General features: G+C 46.9%; 1 protein-coding gene across 3 annotated transcripts; it reads left to right on the top strand.

The window, feature by feature from the left end:
* Positions 1 to 5,157: 5,157 nt before the first annotated feature.
* GRP (gastrin releasing peptide) lies at positions 5,158 to 17,276 on the top strand. 3 transcript variants are annotated; one of them, XM_034995977.1, is made up of 3 exons: positions 5,158 to 5,296; positions 10,605 to 10,804; positions 17,000 to 17,276. In XM_034995977.1, the coding sequence occupies exons 1-3, from the start codon at positions 5,158 to 5,160 to the stop codon at positions 17,054 to 17,056; spliced, it is 396 nt and encodes a 131-aa protein (XP_034851868.1). In that variant the 3' UTR covers positions 17,057 to 17,276. The 3 variants fall into 3 exon arrangements, with proteins under 3 accessions (XP_034851868.1, XP_034851867.1, XP_034851866.1); XM_034995976.1 differs by having other exon boundaries at positions 10,605 to 10,826; positions 17,024 to 17,276; XM_034995975.1 differs by having other exon boundaries at positions 10,605 to 10,826; positions 17,003 to 17,276.
* Positions 17,277 to 22,011: the final 4,735 nt, after the last annotated feature.

Genomic DNA, 22,011 nt, shown 5'->3' with positions numbered 1-22,011 from the left:
ATGGAAGTAATCAGTGAAATGCCAGGAATATTCGGATTTTGAGGGGGATCCCACAGTAAGATGTTCAAGTAGACAGATCTCGGAAATACATTTTCAGTTTCAGACATCGTGGGCTATATTTTGGGACTCTGGCCATCCCTGCTGTAGCCAAAACTATGAGCCTCTCCGGAAAGCAAATTGATACATTCCCACCACGTCTGCCCACTTCCACGAGCGAGTAGGAAGGCGATGTGCAAGCACCTGGAGGCACGGTGGGATGCGGAGCGGGCAACAGCTGCAAACAGGCAAGCAGAGAGGTCTGCAGTGAGATTTCGCCCAAAAGCCTCTAAAAATTATCCCCAATAGCCATTCTAAAATTATTTTTAGGATACTTTTTATGCCTTCTGGGAGATGAAATTTATCAAACCCCAGAAAAGTCCAGGAGCTACAAAGAAGTCCAGTTTTACCAGATTTACCACACTTTGAGCTTGGGAATCAGATGGATCTGAGGTCGACTCTTGGCTCTGCCCATTACCGTCTGGGTGTTGGAGAAGTCATTTAATTCTTCTGGGCCTCAGTGTCCACATTTATGAAATGGGATAAATAACATCCATGTCCTCGGACAGCTGGGAAGATCACACGAGTGAATGTACAGATGACCAGGCACAATGCCTGGTACCTAGTAGCTGCTCCTTAAGTTAGCTCCTCAGGGGAGCTAAATAGCCTGGGGCATCGGGTTGGCACGGAGCCAGGGAATTATGCTATCTTGAAGCTCACAATGTAAGATAAAAATTAGCTTGCCTTGCGGCACCCGGGTGGCTCAGTCGGTTGGGTGTCTGCCTTCGGCTCAGGTCATGATCCTGGAGTCCTAGGATCCAGCCCCACATTGGGCTCCCTGCTCAGCGGGGAGTCCGCTTCTCCCCCCCACCCCCCTCACCGCAGCCTGGGTGCACTCTCTCTCTCTCTCTCTCTCTCAAATAAATAAATAGGATCGTTAAAAAAAATTAGCTTGCCCTAATTATATTTCTCCATCATTAATTAGAATAAATAAGCCACTGCCAGTCGATAAATACAACATGACCTTATTTAATCCTCTTGACACCAACTCAATTTATAGATGAAGAGACGAGGATGCGGATGCTGGCCTAGGGTCACACAGTTGTTCCTGCGTGGCAGAGGCCACGTTAGAGCCCACACACAGGCCGCACACAACTGCCCTGTTCCCAGCCATTTTCCTTCTCAGTCTTCTTCTTTTGCTCTGTCCTGGGCCTAGAAATCTCGGGGCACCTCATTGCAGCGGGACCCGCCCTCAAAGCCTTCACAGACACCGATGTGTAAATGACCACTTACAGCCAGCATAGCCCCTCAACCTTAAGCAGAGACTCCCTGCCTGGATAACGATGGGCAAAGACAGAGATGGGCTCTGTTTCCATATTTCAAGAAGTCGCCTTAAAAATATACATTTACATTTGAGGAAGCTGGAAAGAGATTAACTAAAAGTCAGTGTTCCACTGATTTAAGCTGGAATTACATTGATCCTCTGTGGTAATACTACTTATTTCAACATGATTAGAAATTCTGATGGACAGTTCCTTAGGTCTTTGATGAGTGAAAATGGGAGATCTAAGCAATATGGTCTGTGTTGCAATAAAAAGCCCATCAAAACCTGAGTTCTATGGGAGAAATTAATTTTTAAACTGCCCGTAGCAATGAAATGTCTGGGAGTCACTGAGCTAAAAGGAAAAGCACAAAGCATGGAATATCAGGCACAAGACAATGTGTACCTGAGGATCTGGGGAGGAAGGTTGTGGCGTATGAGACACCAGGTGCCCATCTGCTCATGCCTTCTTTTCAGGGAACACTGCCGAGAGTGGACGCTGCTCCTAACCCGTGTGTTCCGAACCCTGTGTGTTCCTAACCCCTGACAAGGGTTGACTGGACATAGGAAGATGTTCTCAATGAAGGAAGCAGTTCATTGATTTACATTTCGGTACACGCTCCTTCTCTCCTCGTAGAACAGCCCTCTGAGGAGAGGCACACTAGGGAATGGTAGAGGCACAAGATGGAATGAACCTGGGTTCCTGAATATCCATGTGGAACATAGCTACTTTCCAACTGGGAACATCCGCCCTGGACTGTAACGAGAAAGAGAAAAAGACCTGTCTTTTGAATGTGGCATTGCAGTGTGAGATTTCTTTCTCATAGCAGTTTAGCTTTCGCCTAACGAAGTCAGTGGGGTTAATCATCTCTACCTGGCAGGGCTGTGGTGAAGATTTTAAAAGGCATAGAAGAGGGACCCCTGGTTGGCTCACTTGGTTAAGTGTCTGCCTTCAGCTCAGGTCGTGATCGTGGGGTCCTGGGATGGAGCCCGGCATCGGGATCCCTGCCCAGCGGGGAGTCTGCTTTTCCCTCTGCCTGCCACTCCACCTGCCTGTGCTCTCTCTGTCTGACAAGTAAATTTTAAAAATCTTTAAGAATAAATAAAAAATAAAAGACATAGAAGAGGTTACCCAGCTAGGATCTGTTCGGGCTCATTCGTATTGAATGGCTGAATCAAACATGCTATGGTTTCTTTCTCTAGCTGGTAACAAGCCATTGTCTTTTCTGGTTAGGGGGTTGGACTCAGGCTCGTATATCTGCGGGACGATGCATCTGTTCCCATCTAGGGAGTCTCTTCTTTGTGCCTAGGACTGGGCCAGGCACTGTGAATGCAGCCTTGAGCAAGACTGACTCACCCTTAAGGGGTGCCAAAGAAAGTCACATGTCCAAGCCCAAGACTGGGTGCAGACAGCCTGTGTGCCGGGATGCTTAGAGGAAGACCAGGAGTGGATGGAGGGACCCAGGTATTTCCTGGCCTGCAAGAGACCCCAGAAACAGTGGTTTGCCTGAATTAGCAAAGAGTTTCATTTTCTGCACAATTGTTCCTACACTTCGATGTACTTACAGTGGTTTTTCCATGGTGTCATAGGGGCAAAGCATCATTTAAAGATCCTAAAATAGGGGCACCAGGGTGGCTCAGTCGTTAAGAGTCTGCCTTCAGCTCAGGTCATGATCCCAGGGTCCTGGGATCGAGCCCCGCATCGGGCTCCCTGCTCGGCGAGAAGCTTGCTTCTCCCTCTCCCACTCCCCCTGCTTGTGTTCCCTCTCTTGCTGTGTCTCTCTCTGTCAAATAAATAAATAAAATCTTTTAAAAAAAATAAAGACCCTAAAATAATCTTTTTTTTTTTTAAGATTTATTTATTTATTTGAGAGAGCGAGAATGAGAGAGAGTACATGAGAGGGGGGAGGGTCAGAGGGAGAAGCAGGCTCCTCGCTGAGCAGGGAGCCCAATGCGGGACTCGATCCCGGGACTCCAGAATCATGACCTGAGCCGAAGGCAGTTGCTTAACCAACTGAGCCACCCAGGCACCCGATCCTAAAATAATCTTGATTAAACAAAGGGAAGGAACGTTTTCGACAACTTAATCTGGAAAGATAAAGTTTGAATGCTCCTCCGGAGACCCAAGGTTGTAGAAGACATTTAGACCTGACCATTTCTCAGGTTACGTGTTCATGTATCAGATACATATTAAACACTGCTGTGATCCAGGTTCTCTGCAGGAACACGGGGGGACAAGACCAACAGAAGTTCATAGCCAAGTGGAAGGTAGTAAATCTATGGATGATCACCTGACAGTGAAACATCCGCTTACTGATGGGATGGATGCAGACAGAAGCTGGGAACCCAGGACAGATGGAGTCCAGGCCAAGTGTGGACTTTTCCTCCTGATTGTCATTTGGGTCATGCCTTCAGGACAGTAGTACTGTATTTCTGTGACTAATAACGTGATCTTGAAATTAGCTTTTTTGTGTGTACCTTATAGCCAAATACATGCATGGAAATACTCTTCCAAGCCCAAGGACAATCAGTCATGCAATGTGCCCATGTAATAATCTCAGAATGGCACAAATATAGTGAATCACCAGATATGTGCACAAAAATGTACGACTTCAGCTTCGACGGTATCAACACCAGAGCTGACAAGGAACACCAGGGATCCACCAGGGACCCACCAGCAAGACAAGTCACCAGCCCTGGCGAGGATCACCCTGCAGGAGCACAGAAATGTGCCCCCAGTGCTGCCAGCCTACACGTGGGCAACAGCATCCTCCAGCTTCTGTTCATTGTTGCTTTGCTAGGGTGTTCATCCCCTTTGTATCCATGGCATCAGGAACCTGGGGAGTTGGGCGCTTGACCATTCTTCACATCTGAGAACAGAAGGAGCAGAGGGAAGTTAAGCTACTCTAGACAGGTGTGTGAGTAACAGTTTAGGGACAGTTTGAGCTTTCTGGTAGATGCAGCCTAGAGAAATCGGCATCAAAGCAGCTTCTTCATGGAAGCAATATGCTTATGAAAGGGGCCAGGTGTATAATAAAGTTATTGTTAGCTCTGTTCACATAACATATCCTTCCCGCTGCGATCTACATCTCATCATACAAGTGGGCAAGGGCATCTCTGAGATGCCCTTTCAGAGGTGGGATGTGGGTATTACTGGTGGTGGGGGTGAGAAGGGGGCTCTGCAAGAGGGAGGCGAGGGTCTGGGGTTCTGTGGACTGGGACCTCGAGGGGGGAGTGTGGTCCACGGAGGGGGTTCCTGGTTCCAACCCCCTCCAGCAAAGCCCCGCCTGAAAGCGTCCTTCCTCTGTGCTCCGCCCCCCCCTCCCCCCCGCTGGCCCACCCCTGGGATCCGGCCGCGGGGTCTCGGCTGCCCCTTGCAGGATCCGAAGGCAGCTCACCCTGCAGAACCCCGGGGTGAAATCGTGTTGGAGCGGAGGCGTCGAGCATGGGCAGAATTAATCCAACGGGGGCGGCCCGGGCGGACAGGATTACGCGGGCAGGTCGAGAGGGGCAGTGTGCGCAGCCTGTCCCTCCCTCGGCCGGAAGATGGATGATTTTCGGGGACTGCTGTCCCAACGCCCCGGCTCGCTGCAGGGAGACGTCAGAGCGCTCGGGGCCGCGGGAGAAGAGCCCCCCCCCCCCCCCCCCCCCCCCCCCGCGGGCTGCCGTATAAAGTCGGGGCCCCGTGGCGGCGGCGGCGGCGGCGGCGCTCTCCGAGTCCGGGTCCTCGCGCCACCGCTCGGTGGGGAGAGCGCACCCCGGGGCCTCACCGCGCGCTCCAGGGGCTTCCCGCCGGGACCATGCGCGGCCGCGAGCTCCCTCTCGTCCTGCTGGCGCTGGTCCTCTGCCAGGCGCCCCGGGGGCCGGCCGCCCCGGTGCCCGCGGGCGCAGGGACCGTGCTGGACAAGATGTACCCGCGCGGCAACCACTGGGCGGTGGGTGAGTGTCCCGCGCGCCCCAGGCCTCGGCGGGACCCCAGCCGTCTGCCGCGACCTTTCCGCCCCGCTCGCCCCGGGCTCCGCGCCGCAGCCCTCCCCTCCCCTCGCCCGTCCTGGGCAGCCGTCGGTCCCCGAGCAGCCCCAGGCTGCGCCCGTGGTCCTTTCCCGCTCCCCTCCCTCCTCCCCCGGCCCCCCCGGCCGGCTCTCCCAACCTGCCCTCTCACCTACCCCACACCTCCTTTTACCTGCCTGATGGTAGCCTTGTCTCGCACGGTTCTGTCCTTGAACGACGTGGGGCGCCGGGTCCCCGAGCGCGTCCCGGAGCCCCGGGATTCCGACCGCCGGGAGCCGGACGCGGGCTGCGCCCCGAGCGCCGCGCAAAGCCACAGGTGTGGGAGCCGGTCCTGGGGTCCCGGGCCGCTCAGCGAGCGCGCCCGGAATGCCGCCCCTCGTCTGGGGCTCCCCTGAGCTCCCTCGGTCCTTCCGCCACTGCGGCGATTTCCTCTCCCCCGCCTTCCCTCTCCCCTGCGCTCCCTCCTTCCCTCTCGCAGGCTCCGGGCGCCCGCTCCCCACGCAGATCCCGGCCTCTCCGTCCCCGAGCCCCCGCTGTCCTCCGGCTCTCTAGATCTGCGGCCTCCCCTAGCTCCTTCCCCCTTCCCTCTGTCCACACGTCCTGGCCTCCATGCCCGGGCTGGCAGGCGCGCCGGCCGGGCCCCGGAACCCCAGCGGCGGTGGGGAGGGCGCCCTCCGGGGGGCGGGCAGCCGGGCGAGACCCCACAGCTTTCCCGCAACGGGCCGGAGGGTAGCGGCCCCGCCACCTCGCGCCCACCCAGCGTCACTCCGGGGCTCTCCCCAGCGCCCAGCATAGCCTCTGTCTGGCCAATGCAAAGCTTCCAGCTTCCCCAGGTAGCTGCTACCACGGCCCCAGCTCTTCCCCAGAAGCTGCTCGATCCCAGAGAGATTTAAGGGGTGGTGGTGCGGGTGGTGTGCGTTCCACTATTTCCTTAGCCATCTACTCCTAGTCGGGGAGGGTGTGTTGGAAAAAGATGCTAATCCAAACACCAGCCGAGTCACAGATGGTGTGAGGATAGGGACGCCTTTATGGGAAGAGGTGAGGCTGACCGGTCACGGCCTCAGCTCCTCTGTGTTGCATATCCTCTGTCAGAGAAATCCAGAACTCGGGGTTGCCACCAGGGTAGTCTTCATTGTGGCTAAAAGAACCCTTTGCCGAGTCCCTGAGGTCCCAGGGGTGAAGGTATTTGTGATTTCTGAGGGGACACCGGGAACACATAGAGGAGAGGTTGGGATGGGTGAAGTGAAAAACCCCACCCTCAAAGAGAGAAGGGTATTTAGAAGGTATTCCAAAGCCAAACCTAGAATTCATGCTTTAAAAGGATTTCTGGGAATTTAGACCTAGTGGCCATTGTCCAGTCCGGCCGCCAGCCAGTGGGCTGGAAAAGTAGAATGAAAGTCCCAGATTTCCAACTTCCTTTCGCTCATTCATATTTTTGGACTAAAAGGCTTATTATGAGGCAATCCTTACAGGCCAAAAGCAGGACGAGAGAGTCATCTGGGCCCCTAGAATCATGTTGTTTCTGATGCAAGCCCACGCTGGTTGCTATAGTTCCCCAGTGCACCTGTCCCCCGGGTGCTTAGGGGGTCTGGCATCAAAACACCCTGCGTGGTGGCACTCGGGCATTCCTAATCCAAGAGTACACTAACCAGTGGCACCCCCCAATTTTCTTATTTTCCTATGTGTTCTTGGAAGCACTCTTTTCCCTTTTCCTCTCCTGGCCAGCTTTGCAGAGTTGATGGAGAACAAGAGATGGGGAGGTGAAGTAGAAAATCACAGTTGGGTCTAAAATAACATGTGATCTTGGGGCGCCTGGGTGGCTCAGTCGTTAAGCGTCTGCCTTCGGCTCGGGTCATGATCCCAGGGTCCTGGGATCGAGCCCCACATCGGGCTCCCTGCTCGGCGGGAAGCCTGCTTCTCCCTCTCCCATTCCCCCTGCTTGTGTTCCCCCTCTCGCTGTGTCTCTCTGTCAAATAAATAAAATCTTTAAAAAAATAAAAAAATAAAAAAAAATAAAATAACATGTGATCTAGAAAAAGTTTCTTTGGAGAGATGTGCTCTCTGGGAATCTGAGCGCTCATAAGCAGGAACGATGTTGTTAGATTTTAAATTTAGCTTTCCACTCTCCTAAGGAAATGCCTGTCCTCCTCAATCACTGAAGACGTGCAGTTTAGTTTTAATTATATCAAACTAAAGCTACATATTGCTGTCCATGAGGAAGCTGTCAGCACAAATTTGCAGGTTTGTTAAGGGAATTGCTTCTTGCAGCTGAGAGAAGCATGGTGTGGCAATGGAAAGCAAGTTAACAGATGGAAAACTTAAATTCTTATCTGGCTTGATGTTTCTGGAAATGTTTTGTTTGTGCAAAATATAGGTATGAGAATACAGGTCAGCACTACTAGTGCTAACTGTCCCCTCTGTTCCCATGAAATGCTCCCGGTCGTGGCTCTCACACTGAGGTCACGAATGTCCTGGAAGGTTGAAACCTGAAACACCACTGTTCAGCGGCAGAATGGCTCTCTGTGGGAGTGTTGCCCCAGAGACTGCGAAATGTAGTTTAAGGATCACTCCAGAAAAACTAGCTCTCAGAAGTGCTCAGCACTCTGTGTCTTAATGGAGATTTCCCTAAATTGGAGTGATCTTCAAATTTTGAGTTAAGAAAATTCATTTATGTTTCAAGCCTGCTGTGGTAGTGGTATTTTTACGGGATTAAAAGGGACAAAAGCTTTTATTTATTTATTTATTTTACTTCGGGGCAAGGTTTTATTTTTTTCAAGGGCCTGTCTTTTGTCTAGGCTGAGATCTCTATTACTATGATACGGACACATAACAAATGATGGGAGAAGTGGAAGTGGGCAGAGCATCCGTGTTGCCATGGAGACGATTATTTGGTTGGTAGTAGCCACCTCCAAAGTGAAATAGGACCCAGGCAGTGGGTTCCCTGGGATGTTAGAGATGGTGCACTTCCTTCCCTTAATGACCAGTCTCTGGATCTGGGGGTGGGAGTCTGAACACCACCCACCCACCAAATATGCAGATCTGTATGCTGTCACGAGGAACTATATTAAATCAATCACAGAATGGTGGATTACTTTATCTCCCCGTTTTACAGAAGTCCACCAAATTATTCAGGCATGACAAAAATGGAGTTCTTATTTGTAAAAACATCTCCATTGTCCCTCTGCTTCGTTGGCCATAGCAGCTTCCTCATTTCTAGCATCCTAACTAGACGAGAGCAGTGAGAGGGGATAAGAGTGACCAAGGTCATTCCTGGAGCATCAGGTTCTAATCCTGCTTTCCCACTATCATGATTCAATTTCCTCCACACAAATAAAGCCAAATGCTTCATTGCTTCCTGGGAAGTTGCGCCCCATAATCACTGTTATGACTAATAGCCAGGTGATTTCTTGGATATCTGGGTACCAGCCTGACCAAGCAGATAATGGAGGAGCCAATCCTTCAAGATTCCAATCCTTCAGGTGGGACTGTGTCCTCAGTCAGGTCCTGAAATTGTGTGAGGTGTCATTTCATAAATGACAGTGTTCACACTGCAGTGCAGTAAGACCTCATTTTAAGGCACCCCAATACTCACAGAATTAACTTTTCTGAGTCACATAATGAGTCATGATACACTGATACATGATCCCTATTCCTTTTGATAACATTAGGAAGCCGTTTGTAGACCTTACCCTTATTTCCTGACCCCAGAGTGATTTCTACCTGCCTTATATTTTTAGGACGTTCAAAGACACTTCCAAGCAGTATAATATAGTAGAGTCTGGTCTGTGAGCTGATTTTAATCCTAGAATCTTTGCTTATACGTGGGTTACCTTTGGCAAGTCGCACTTGCATTGAACTTATTGTGGAATAGATCAAATGAAATGTCCCGTAAAGACACGCCAACAATAAAGTCAGGGAGAGGGTTTCTCTGTTGGTGGATGGAGCTCTTGCCATTTTAAGTGGCTGAGGTCTGTTGAAACTTATTCCCACGAAGTTTGCCTTCAATACATCTAATGCCAGACAATACTGGAGCCACAGAGAGTTTTCCTTGTGAGCTTTGAATCAAAAGCATCATAGCTTTGGGGCGCCTGGGTGGCTCAGTTGGTTAAGCGTCTGCCTTCCGCTCAGGTCATGGTCCCAGGGTCCTGGATTCGAGCCCCGCATCAGGCTCCTTGCTCCGTGGGGAAGCCTGCTTCTCCTGCCCGCCGCTCCCCCTGCTTATGCACGCTCTCTCTCTCTGTGTCAAATAAATTAATTAAAAAAAACCAACAACCATAGTTTTACTAGTATTAGGATTTTAAAAGAACTATAAAATCCAATTGCAGAGAGATGGGAAAAAAGCACTGAAGAAACTAAGTAAGATAATGTGGGTATTCTTAGCAAGGGGCTAAGGTGTTAAGAGTGCAGACCTTGAACTCCCTACCCACTCCTGACACCGTGGCTATCCCCACTTGCATACATGAATTTCTGCATTTTTAGTGGCCTGGCCTCCCACACGGCAATTTTTCTTCATTTATATGGGAAGTGCACATCCCTGGAGCCATGGGTAGTCTTTCACTGACCCTTTCAGACATCTAGGAGAAAATTCTGCATTTCTGTGGCTGAGAAGCATTGCTCAGAATTTGTTTTCACCTTGTTTTTCATTACATACTCAACAAATGAATTTCTAGGTGATAGTTCCTAGATTCAGTCTCAGCTAAAATTCTAAGAAAGTTTAAATGAAAAATTCCATTGGTACATTTGTGTTAGAGCCCAGAGGAAACCAACGTCTTTTTAAATCACACGAAGAAAAGTATCAAGACTCTTCTTTTCGGCAGCAATTTAGAAGCAACTGAGGAAGATGTTTAACCTCCATCATTCAGCTGGGAGTAGAATTGGTGGCAGCATTGTAGATATGGAAGGTTCCTTAAGTTTCATCTAGTCCAACCTGTTCAATGTAGAGTTGAGAAAATTGAGGACTGGGGATGCTCAACACTTGGCAGAGGTCACCTAGCTGGTTAGCAGAGGTGCTGGGACCAAACCTAGGGCTCCTGAGCTGTGGTTGTAGGTCGTGTCCAGCTGGTTGCACATTCTGAACAGGGAGTCATGTATGAACTAACGTCTGATACTAAAATGCTGTTTATTCTGCACTTCGGAGGAAGCAGGGCAAACCTAATTGGTGTCCTTTGCAATTTCTTGTTTTTTCCTCCCCCTGGGTTCAGTTGATGGTAGTCTGTTTTTGGTTTTGTTTTCACAGGGCACTTAATGGGGAAAAAGAGCACAGGAGAGTCCCCATATGTTTATGAGGGAAGGAGCCTGCTGCAGCACCTGCAAGAGTACATGCGGTGGGAAGAAGCTGCAAGGAATTTGCTAAGCCTCCTAGAAGCAAAGGGGACCAGAAGCCATCAGTCATCTCCCCCATCTGCTTGGGATTACCAGGATGACAGCAGCTTTAAAATCCTAGGTTCAAAACCTAAAGGTATAACGCACCAGGTGGGAGAGGGCGAGTGGGGTGGGGTGGGGGGTGGGGTGTTTGGGGAGAGTTGGAAAGAGGTTAGGTTTGAGCAGAGAAGAATAAAATTGTTTACAGTGCAAGCCTTCAGAAGCACTTAATTAAGCTGACACCAATACATGCTGAGAAATGAGTAGACACTTCCTGTGTAATTTCCTTTCAACATAATAGATGATTTTTCCTCCTAACAAATCGAAGGGGTATTGGTTCCAAACTCCAGTTTAGGAGTATAATCAGTGGTCATGCTGATTAGCGATTGTGCATTGATGGGATTTTTTTTAATCCAACAGGCCCTCCCAGAATATTTTGAAAGGGAGGCCAGAGATTATTTGAGTCAATCCCTATGTTTATTTGTTTTAATTTTTATTTAAATTTTAGTTAGTTAACACACAGTACCATATTGCTTTCAGGAGTAGAACTCAGTAATTCATCACTTACATACAACACCAGCGCTCACAACAAATGCCCTCCTTAATCCCCATCCCCCATCTAGCCCCTCCCCCACCCACCCCCCTCCAGCAACCCTCAGTTTGTTCTCTATCATTAAGAGTCTCTTATGGTTTGTTTCTCTCCTTTTTCCTCCCTTCCCATGTGTTCATCTGTTTTGTTTCTTAAATTCCACATATGAGTGAAATCATATGGTATTTGTCTTTCTCTGACTAATTTATTTCACTTAGCATCATACACTCTAGCTCCATCACGTTGTTGCAAATGGCAAGATTTCATTCTTTTTGATGGCTGAGTAATATTCCATTGTGTGTATATATCTATATACACCACATCTTCTTCAGCCATTCATCTGTTGATGGACATTTGGGCTCTTTCCATAGTTGGCCATTGTTGATAATGTTGCTATAAACATCGTGGTGCATGTGTCCCTTCAAATCTATATTTTTGTATCCTTTGAGTAGATACCTAGTACTGCAATTGCTGGATTGCAGGGTAGCTCTATTTTTAACTTTCTGAGGAACCTCCATATAGTTTTCTGGAGTGGTTACACCAGTTTGCATTCCCACCAACAATGCAAGAGGGTTCCCCTTTCTCCATATCCTTACCAATACCTGTTGTTTCTTGTGTTGTTAATTTTAGCCATTCTGACAGGTGTGAAGTGATATCTCATGGTGGTTTTGATTTGTGTTTCCCTGATGATGAGTGATGTTGAACATCTTTTCATGTGTCTGTCAGCCATCTGGATGTCTTCTTTGGAAAAGTATCTATTCATGTCTTCTGCCCATTTCTTAACTGGATTATTTGTTTTTAGGTGTTGAATTTGATAAATTCTTTATAGATTTTGGATACTAGCCCTTTATCAGATATGCCATTTGCAAATATCGTCTCCCATTTGTAGCCTGCCTTTTAGTTGTCTTGATTGTTTCCTTCACTGTGCAGAAGCTTTTTATGTGGATGAAGCCCCAATAGTTCATTTATGCTTTTGTTTCCCTTGCCTCCGGCAACATACTCTACATTTGTTTTTGATGAGTACTAGTGGAAGGGATTATTCACATATGCTTTTAGAAGAGAGCACTCTGGGGACACCTGGATGGCTCAGTTGGTTAAGTGTCTGCTTTCGGTTCGGGTCATGATCCCAGCGTCCTGGGATCAGGCTCCCTGCTCAGCCGGGAGCCCGCTTCTCCCTCTCCCTCTGCTGCTCCCCCTGCTTGTGCTCTCTCTCTCTCTCTGTCAAATAAATAAATAAAATCTTAAAAAAAAAGAGAGAGAGAGATAACACTCTGGTTTGCTACTTTTAATGCAAAGAGCACTTCTTTATATTTGTTCTGAGATTACCTAGTTTGGGTCTCACACTAGTATTTTGAAATTTGGTGAACATATCTAATCAACTGATCTGCCCTGTCTATGGTCTTGTAGAAGAGAGGGAGAAAGAATTATTCCAAACTGGCACTGCTTAGATACAAAGACAGTAAATGGGATGAAAGAGAGAATAAAATTTGTAGGAGGAAAGCAAGGCAACTGAAAATGAAGTGATTCTCAGTAACCTTTAAGAAGTTTCCATGAAATTTGTATAAAAAGCAAAAATAATAATCACAACTCTAGTAATACTAAGGATAGCTACTTCTATTGAGTGATTACCATAATCCAAGTCCTGGGCAAAGCAGTGTGCCTCCACTCTGTTCATGCTCACAGCAGTCTTAGGAGGAAGATTCAAGAACATTTTACTCCTCTCTCTCACATAGCTTTTCACTGGTGAGAGCAAGGGCAGGAGCCCACGCGGGCTCCGTGGACATGTGAAGTGTCTGCTGGGCAATGGTGGGTCCTCATGGATCTTAAATATGAAGGATGCAGGATCCAGTAGTGGCCTTACTTCTCACTGTTTCTGACAATAATATTGTGTTTCACTCGCAGAGCTTGGGGAACTGCCGCCTTCACTCCTTCATGGTGATTAACTCTTTGATTGATGGCCCGTTTGCAGAGGTTCAGGGCTGGCTTTCCCAAGCCTCAGCCGGCTTCTCTGGAGGGAGGCTCTATGTTTCACTGCACTTTGGTCTACTGTGGATTCTCGATGCTAAACACAAATGGAAAGTTCATTTGTTGCATTAAGCACCTAGGGAGAACATCTCTAGTAGCCTTTATTCAGAAAGAAAATCTGGATTAAACCCACCAATACAGAAATAAGTAGCAACTTCGTACAAAGCCCCGAGTGATTCTCTTGCCCACCCCTGTATTATTGGGGTCAGCTCCCTTCTTTGTGGGTGGATTACAGGGCTCTGAGGGCTCCAGGAATTTGGGATGGACTTCTCAGCCCTTGGCTGAGGTCTTTTCTTTGTCAGGTGACTTGATGGACTTCCTGGGGGTAGATGTCCAAGAGCAGCGCCTTCTCCTTTGTCTGAGGAGTAACGATGATCACCAGCACAAAATCCCCAAAAGCAATTTTACAAACACTGAAATGGACTTACACTCCCAGCTCATTTCCTTTTTGAGTGAAACCCCAATATCCACTTTGAGTTGCTTTATTCTCTCAACCCTTGCTCTGTATAACTTTGGAATGTTTTTGTTTTTTGTTTTTTTAAATTCAGCTCCTGCGGCGCCTGGGTGGCTCAGTTGGTTAAGCGGCTGACTCTTGATTTTGGCTCAGGTCATGATCTCAGGGTCCTGGGATCGAGCTCCCCATCGAGCACCCCATCGGGCTCTGTGCTCAGTGGGGATTATGCTTGAGATTCCCTCTCCCTCTGTCTCTCTCTCTCTCAAATAAATAATTAAATTTTTTTTTTTTTTTAGTTTTATTTATTTATTTGAGAGAGAGTGTGTGAGAGAGCAGGATTCTGGGATCATGACTCGAGCTGAAGGCAGATGCTTAACCGACTGAACTAAAAAACCAACTCTTTTTTTAAAAATAAAAATTCAGCTCCTTCCTTAAAAATCCAAGTTTTCCTGTCGTATTTAGAAGAATATTCTGTAAGCTGCGAAGCCAATTATGAAATAGCTCCAAAAAGACCTCCGAGTGGTCGTAGTGTGGGGTGGACTGAGTGGGCAGTCACAGAGAGTGTTTCTAGGGGACCATATTTATCAGTATTCATGTGACGCAGGAGAAACCAAGTCATCTTTTTATAATCAGGCCTCGATTTTCTACCATTTTTTTTATGTTTTGTTTTTCTTCTTTTTATAAGTTTAGGAGGCCCATCCCATTTCATTCCACCTTTTTTTTTTTAGATTTTATTTATTTGAGAGAGTTTGCAGAAGGGGGGGAGCAAGACTGGGAAGGAGCCTCCCCGCTGAGCACAGAGCCTGTTGTGGGGCTCAATCCCACGACCCTGAGATCATGACCGGAGCCAAAACCAAGAGAGTTGGACGCCCAGCTGACTGAGTCACCCAGGCACCCTGCATTTCATTCCACCTTAAGTTGAATAATGAACTATTGCACACATTGGTACTGTTCTTTTGGATATATTTCTCAGCGATATGAAAAAATTCAACAGTTAGTGTAGTTGTTGCATAGACCAAAAGAGTTTATCACTCTTCTTGCTTTGGAAATTCCGTCTTAGTGAAAGAATGTTGATATGCAAATTGAAAACATCTTATAGTTTTCTTATTCACAAAGAGGGAGTACCAAGAGAATGGTTCTATTAGAAATCCATATATTGCTCAGCGTTAGAAAGTTTAATAACTTAGCCGAGCATTGCCAGAAGTAGCAGCAGGAATTTTCAAAGGCTGAAGGATTTCTTAAAATTAAAAACTATCCACATATGCTCTCCTCTCCCATTTTAGTAATAAAACATGAAGCCCTGTTGCCAAATCTTCCAGAGCTGTAGTCAGAAACTCTGAGCATCTTCCTATGTTTTGGTGGCAAAGATATTTATTTAATTCAGAAAAGATTTGTGTAAATGTGCACTGAATCTAGACTACTATATTGTAGCAAACGAGCTCTGGAACATTATTAGCAATTATGGCCAATCATTTTCAAGGTTAACCTTCATCTTTTAACTGTACCCTTATCACAAAAAATTAATGGAACTTTTACCCAATGGTTTCTATCACATGAAACAGTGTTCAAGTCAGCCCCATGGCCTAATCTGTAATTCTAGATGTGGCTGTGGATTGTCTTGAGTTTCAATGAAGGTTGAAGTTGGCCTTCAGGTTCCTTTTGTAATTTGGACCTAGACCATGGTTCTTTACAGTCTTTGTTTTTTTCTTATTTGGTGGATAGGAAGAAAGGGGCCCAGGGAGTGCACTGGAGAGGATGTTATGGAAAGGAAGTAAATGTACGAGTTTGCCCTCACTTTAAGGGATGGCTCCCATTGTCCCATCAAATCAGCACAGAGAATAGAAAGGTTTTCTTTCTTAATATGTGAAACGCTCCAAAGGAAGTTCCAAGTATAGGAAAAGCAGCAACATGTACTCGAGAATAACTAAAAATTCCCCAATTACCGTGACAGTTGCTATGAAGGAGCAGAGTGAAGTCACCCCCACCTCAAATATAGCCCCGCCCTAATAAGGGACCCCTCCCTCCTGCCTCTGGGTCCTTGATCTTCCTAGATTACCAACTCCTCTTGTCCTTGTAGCTTTACCTCCATTTCCTTGAACCAAACAGCTCAGATTCAATATTTTGAGCCAATGTGGGGGCTTCATGGATCCTCACCCACCTCCTCTGTCGGCCCCTTTTATAACCAGTGGCTCATATTGCAAGATGGATGGAGGCATCTTCAGGCAGGCTGGTGACCCTTAATAGAGCAGCCCTGGGCACATGGAGAAAAGCAAAACTAATTGGTCTGTGTGGGAATTGAACCCCAGGCCTTGGCCTCATTAGCACCTGGTCAAAATGGTTGAGCCACAGAGCAGGTAATAACTGGCCTGAGACTATCAGTAATTCCTTTATTAGAAACAAATGGCGGGTCTGGCCGATGGGGAACCTGAACGGCCAGAGAATCCTGGAAGGCATAATAAGCTCAGTCTGGTTGAAGGGCATTTTCTCATCTCAGCATATAAAGGGTGCTGTACGGGAACAAAGACGTATTTTAACATTACAACTACTCATTCTTTCTTCAGTCTGAATTTGAACAGAAGCCACAATGAGCAAACCACAATAAATTTAGAATTAGCAGAAAACCAAATTAGCTCCTGTTCCCAAGTTGCACAGTTCCACCCCTTGCAGTCGTGGCTTCGTAATGTGCAATCATGTGATTCATAAACTGGCTTTGATTTGTGCAATGAGGCATTGCCAAAGTAAGCAAAGTAAGAATTAAGATTCCATATTCGCTAATAGTCCTCCTACCCCGCTGACACTTTAGTAACAAATTCCTGGCGATCATACCTTTAATTTCCAACTTTGGTCAAAATAGACCTGTATAGACATGTATCTCAGGATACAAGGTAGGCTAATAGAACAGAAAGAGCCAAACATATACTGGCTCCGGAAAGAGGAAGTCAGTTTCTATCTCTCTCCTGGGGGGACAGCTGTGGTTCTCGGGCATGGACATGCTCAGAATCTCCTGAAGGATTTCTGAAAGCCCAGATCGCTGGGCTCCACCCCCAGAGTTTCCAATTCGCTAGGTCTGGGGTAGATCTAGGAATCTGCTTTTCTAACAAGCTCCCAAGTGATGCTGATGGTTTGTGGGGAATGTATTTGCCTCTAGCAGTAGACCTCAGGATCGCTAACTATGTTTGCTTCCGTCTTTTTAATATTTTCTAAGTTGGTGGACTCTCTGCTCCAGGTTCTCAACGAGAGGGAAGGAACCCCCAGCTGAACTAACCAGGACAACAGGCCTCTCTCAACGAAGCAAAGCAAAACCCTTAAGAGACTATGTTCTACCGGCATCAATTCTACTGGATCATCAACAAGATTTCTTTTGTGCAAAACACTTAACTATTCTTGTATCCTTCAACCTTAACTAAATTCACGATTTTCAAGCAGCATCTTCTGTTTTGAATTTGTTTGCTGTGGATAACTGTCCATAATGAGTCTTCCAATTAATGCTCTTTACATCTATAAGCTATTTGTCAATTACATTCTAGTCCCCACCCTGTTACCATTCACAATAAAAAACTTAAGCACATTGTCCAAAGGGCAGGTAGTTCTCTCATTTCAATTCCAAGTGAAAGGATGTGGCAGAGATTAACGAACAGCTTGATAATGAGCTTGTGTGCTCACTGGTGAAGGCAGGCTGGATTTTTAACTCTCTCTCCTGAAGGCCACTTACTGAATCCTTGTAGTGACTTTCAGCCTTTCTAGAGGCTTCAACTAGAAGCTCATATTCCCTTATCCTTACCATTGCATGGGCCAGGCTGAAGGTAGAGGCTTACTCTTCACTTAATAATTCCCATTTCTTTAGCCCTTACCATAGATATTTTGCTAATGTTATGAATAACAGTTTTATAAGCTGAGAATGAGCCTTCTCACTTAATAGACGAGGAAACAGCATTAGAGAGGTCAAGTGACTTGGCCAAGGTCATATAGTAGATGGAACTGGGATTCAGACATCCAACGTCACGAGATGTTCTGTAGCATTTAACGTTGTCCACATTACCTCGTTTTTAACCTCCCTTTCAGTATATTTAAGCCTAGCAAGTAGCGCCCTTTCTCCAAAATCTCATTGCCAATCTGGGAGGAAAGGGGCCCCCCCAGGCAGATTTAGTCAGCTCCACAACAAAAGGAGAAACTGAATTCGAGAGATTCCCTTCCATTTCCAGAGAACGTGGCCTGGTGGTTGGTATCACTCACCGGTTCCAAATTTATCATGACATTCACACATGAACAGATTTTAAAGCTTCTTGCCATATGTTTAGATTTCCTTCATTTGGGGAAATCACATTTGAAACAGTAAAGAGATTATCTTGCTCTTGTTTTGATTGTCAAAGAACCACAAAGATGTGATGTTTTCTTTCTAATTTCTTTTAAAACCGTGTTGACTCACAACGTACACAGAGCCAGCCCTGGGGAGAGACACGAAATGTGTTGTCAGTGTCCTTCCACCGTCCTCTTCCCGGGGCCCTCCTGGTATCTCTCCAAAGAACTCGATCCTGAGCTGTGTCAGCTGAAGTCAGCGTGGCAGCTAAGGATCAAGGGGTAAGCCCTATCACCACGATTCACCCTCGGAAGGGACACTCGTGAAGATGAAAACAGTCTTCCCGACCCAGGGGAAACTTTCTCGAATGGTGTCACTTCAGGCAGGGAGGGAAAGGCAATACTCTCAGAACCACCCCGCTTAGACTGTCACTTCTTTGCTTATTGCTTATGTCCTAAGAGTAGATGTGATCCTGTGTTTTCGCTGCAATTATTTTTCCTCTGTGTGTTCTGAGAGACAAGAACAGCTCCCTCAAATCTCCTGACCTTGGCCGGGCTCCTCTGTACCAAGGACAAGTCAGCATTAGAATCCATTTATTGAAGAGATACACTGTTCCCTACTAGAAGAGCTTTCTCGAATCCTCCTTTGCAAGTGCAGGCTTATCGCATATCAGAGTGTGTGCCGCTTGGGTAGGGCAATTTTTAGCTGCAAAGAACAGCATCCTCCTTGGCTGGTTTTAGTAGGAAAGGAAATTTTATGAGGAGATGGTAGGCAGGGAAGACCAGAGAAATGGGCTCGAGACACACCAGCAAGTTAAGTGATCAAAGCCACGCCCCTGATCGGGTTGATGAGGTGGTTAGCGCTCGCCCTGCTATCCCTAAAGCATTCCGAAGAACTGCCAGAATGAACTTGGCACTCTCTTCTCCTGCCTCTGCAGACACGTGTGCTTGAAGTGGTACGTCCCTCCTCCCACAAACTTCTTCAGCCTTGGCTTACTTCCAAATCAGAGTTTTGAACGTCTGTGTCTGATTGGTGGAACCTAGATCACATGTCTGGATCTAGCCTCAAGGGAAACTGGGAGACGTAGTTTTAAGGATTCTATTTTTGGGCCTATGGGACTTAAACTGTGGGACCTTATTTAAAAAAAAAAAAAAAGGAGCTGGTGTTCAAATAATATGGTCAGAGACAGATAACATGTCCCCTTCTCTTTAAAAAAAAAAAAAAATTTCCTCTTTGATCTCTTACCCATTCCTCTTCTTGAGGATACTTAACATCCAGCCTGGGATTCTGGGAAAGCAGGAGCCTGGTGGCTGTTTTCCAGAGCACACAGGCCAGACATGTGTGCATAGAGCAAGAAGAGAGATCGCTTTTTAGAGGTGACAGTATTCAGAAGTCCTTGCAGCAAAGCAGGATAACCAGTAGGAAGAATCCAGAAGGGAAGAAAGCAATAATCTTCAAATTTGTTCCTTTAAAAAGTCGTTTTTTTTTTTAAGTGCTACAGGGTGAATTGCTCAGGGTAATTTGGCAATCTGTGCTCATGATCAGAGGTTCAGTAACACACGAAGCAGGCATTTCAAGCAGAGCAGTACAATTTCTCTAGCCCCACAATGCCCACCTTTCGGTTCCTACTGGGGACATTTGATCATCACAAAGCATTTTAACCCAGCTCAGATGCGAAGGGAGTAATCCAAGTCAATTGTGGGATTTACATTATTCATTTCCTCAGCCACAGGCTACTTCAATCAGACGCTGTGAAATAGCTCTTCCAGGGAAACCCTCAATGATGAACTACTACAATTTCCGAAGCAGCAAGGCCGTAGTCATCACGTGCACTGAAAGGCCTCCTTGCTTCACCTCTTGGGGCTCTGTGTTTTCCGATTAATCACTTCCTTAATTAGACCCAGATAAAACACAGAAACATCTCTCTGTTTCCCCTCTGGTTTTCCTTCCATTCTCCCCGGCCCACAGAAGTCATAGAACATATCACCTGACTGACCACAGAGGTGGCTTTAACCACGGCGGCATTGAGAGTCTCCAAGGAGAGAATGAGAATGGTCTTGGTCCTTCCACTTGGCTGCTGTAATCATGCCCTGCTCGTGCCCCACTTCTTCACCAGAGAAGATTCTGGTGGCTCTCCCCCAGCTCTGTCTCCAGAGAGCCCCCATGGGGGTGGCCTCTCCTCTCTGGAGAAGGCTGGGCTCTCCTTCCTTGGAGGAACAAATGCCACTCTTCCACACTTTGGCCGAGGCCGTGATGTGAGCGCACAAAACACAGACTCCCTGCTCTTTGAAATCTTCCGCCTTTGTCTTTTGGTCCCAACGGGCTGCCACCTGCCCCTCCCCCACCCCCAATAGCCACATTTCTTTTACTATTAATAAGGAAAAGAAGAGGATGGATGTTGGGTAGCCATGTCGGCCATTACAAGATTAAATCCCGGGAAGGGACCACACTGGAAATAGTGGGTCTTGACACTGACACGACTGGAAGACTCCTAGACAACAGGTCACCAGGTTTAATATGAAGGTGCCCTGCCCTGTGTCTCTCCTGAACATTAAGTGCCAGAAAACCATTGTTTCCAGACCGTATGCTTTCTCTGTGGCCCCACCCATCCTTCATCTCTGAAAACAAGGGACTGCAATAAACACCATGTTTTGTTGATTGGATGTCGTCTTTATTGCTAAAAGTAAACACAAGATGTGATACTTTCCAAATACCCATTGGCAGGTTGTCACACCTGTCTTTATATATGGATGCGTGGGTTTATGTGGACGTGTGGGAGGTGTATTTGCTCTCTTCCGCCCACAGTCCTTCAGGAACAGAGGGACTTGGTAAACCAACTGGAAGAAAGGAACCTGCAGCCTTGCTTTTGTCTGTTTGGTTTTTTGGTTTTTGGTTTTTTTTCAGCTTTACAAAGGTATGATTGACAAATAAAAATTGTGTATATTTAAGGTGTACATCATGATGTTTTGATATACACATGCCTTGTGAAATGCTTACCACAATCAAGCTAGTTAATAAATCCATCACTTTGCATGTTACCTTTTCTTTTTTTCTTTTCTTTTTCTTCATGCAAAGAGGTAAGATCTCCTCTTAGCAAATTTCAAGTATACAATACAGTATTGTTAACTATAGTCGCCATGCTTAGATCCCCAGAATTTGTTCATCCTGCATAACTGAAACTTGGACCAATATTTCCCATCCCTCCCCCACCCCGACAACCACCATTCTACTCTGCTTCTTTAGAGTTCAACTTTTTCTTCTTCTTCTTTTTTTAAAGACTTTATTTATTTGATAGAGAGAGAGAACACAAGCAGGGTGAGCAGCAGAGAGAGAGGGAGAGGCAGGCTCCCCGCTGAGCAGGGAGCCTGATGTGGGGCTTGATCCCAGGGCCCTGGGATCATGACCTGAGCAGAAGGCAGATGCTTAACTGACTGAGCCTCCCAGGCGCCCCTAGAGTTCAACTTTTTTAGATTCTACTCATAAGTGACACCATGCAGTTTTTGTCTTTCTGTGTCTGGCTTATTTCACTTAGCACACAGACCTCCAGTTTCATCCATGTCATCACCAAAGACAGGGGTTTCCTTCTTTCTAAGTCTGAGTCATATTGGGGCGCCTGGGTGGCTCAGTCAGTTAAGCGTCTGCCTTCGGCTCAGGTCATGATCCCCGGGTCCTGGGATTGAGCCCCTTGACAGGCTCCCTGCTCAGTGGGGATTCTGCTTCTCCCTCTCATGAGCGATCTCTCTCTCACCCTCTCAAATAAATAAATAAAATCTTAAAAAAAAAAAAAAAGACTGAGTAATATCCCATTTCCCCTGCCCACTGCATTTTCTTTCTCCATTCATCCACTGACGGACATTTAAGGTGTTTGCATAACTTGGCTATCGTGAGTAATGCTGCTACCAACATGGAAATGCAGA

The sequence above is a fragment of the Mirounga leonina genome, unplaced genomic scaffold (genome assembly GCF_011800145.1).
Source record: "Mirounga leonina isolate KUSES-001 unplaced genomic scaffold, KU_Mleo_1.0 Mir_93, whole genome shotgun sequence".
Lineage (NCBI taxonomy): Eukaryota > Metazoa > Chordata > Mammalia > Carnivora > Phocidae > Mirounga > Mirounga leonina.
This window is presented reverse-complemented; position numbering and strand designations above follow the sequence as displayed.

Bases quoted from the DNA above. Each gene is read 5' to 3' on its own strand.
- GRP (XM_034995975.1), top strand. From the start codon at position 5,158: ATGCGCGGCCGCGAGCTCCCTCTCGTCCTGCTGGCGCTGGTCCTCTGC. The intron at 5,297-10,604 runs GTGAGTGTCCCG...TTGTTTTCACAG, and splicing joins CGGCAACCACTGGGCGGTGG to GGCACTTAATGGGGAAAAAG. The intron at 10,827-17,002 runs GTATAACGCACC...ATATTTTCTAAG, and splicing joins CCTAGGTTCAAAACCTAAAG to TTGGTGGACTCTCTGCTCCA.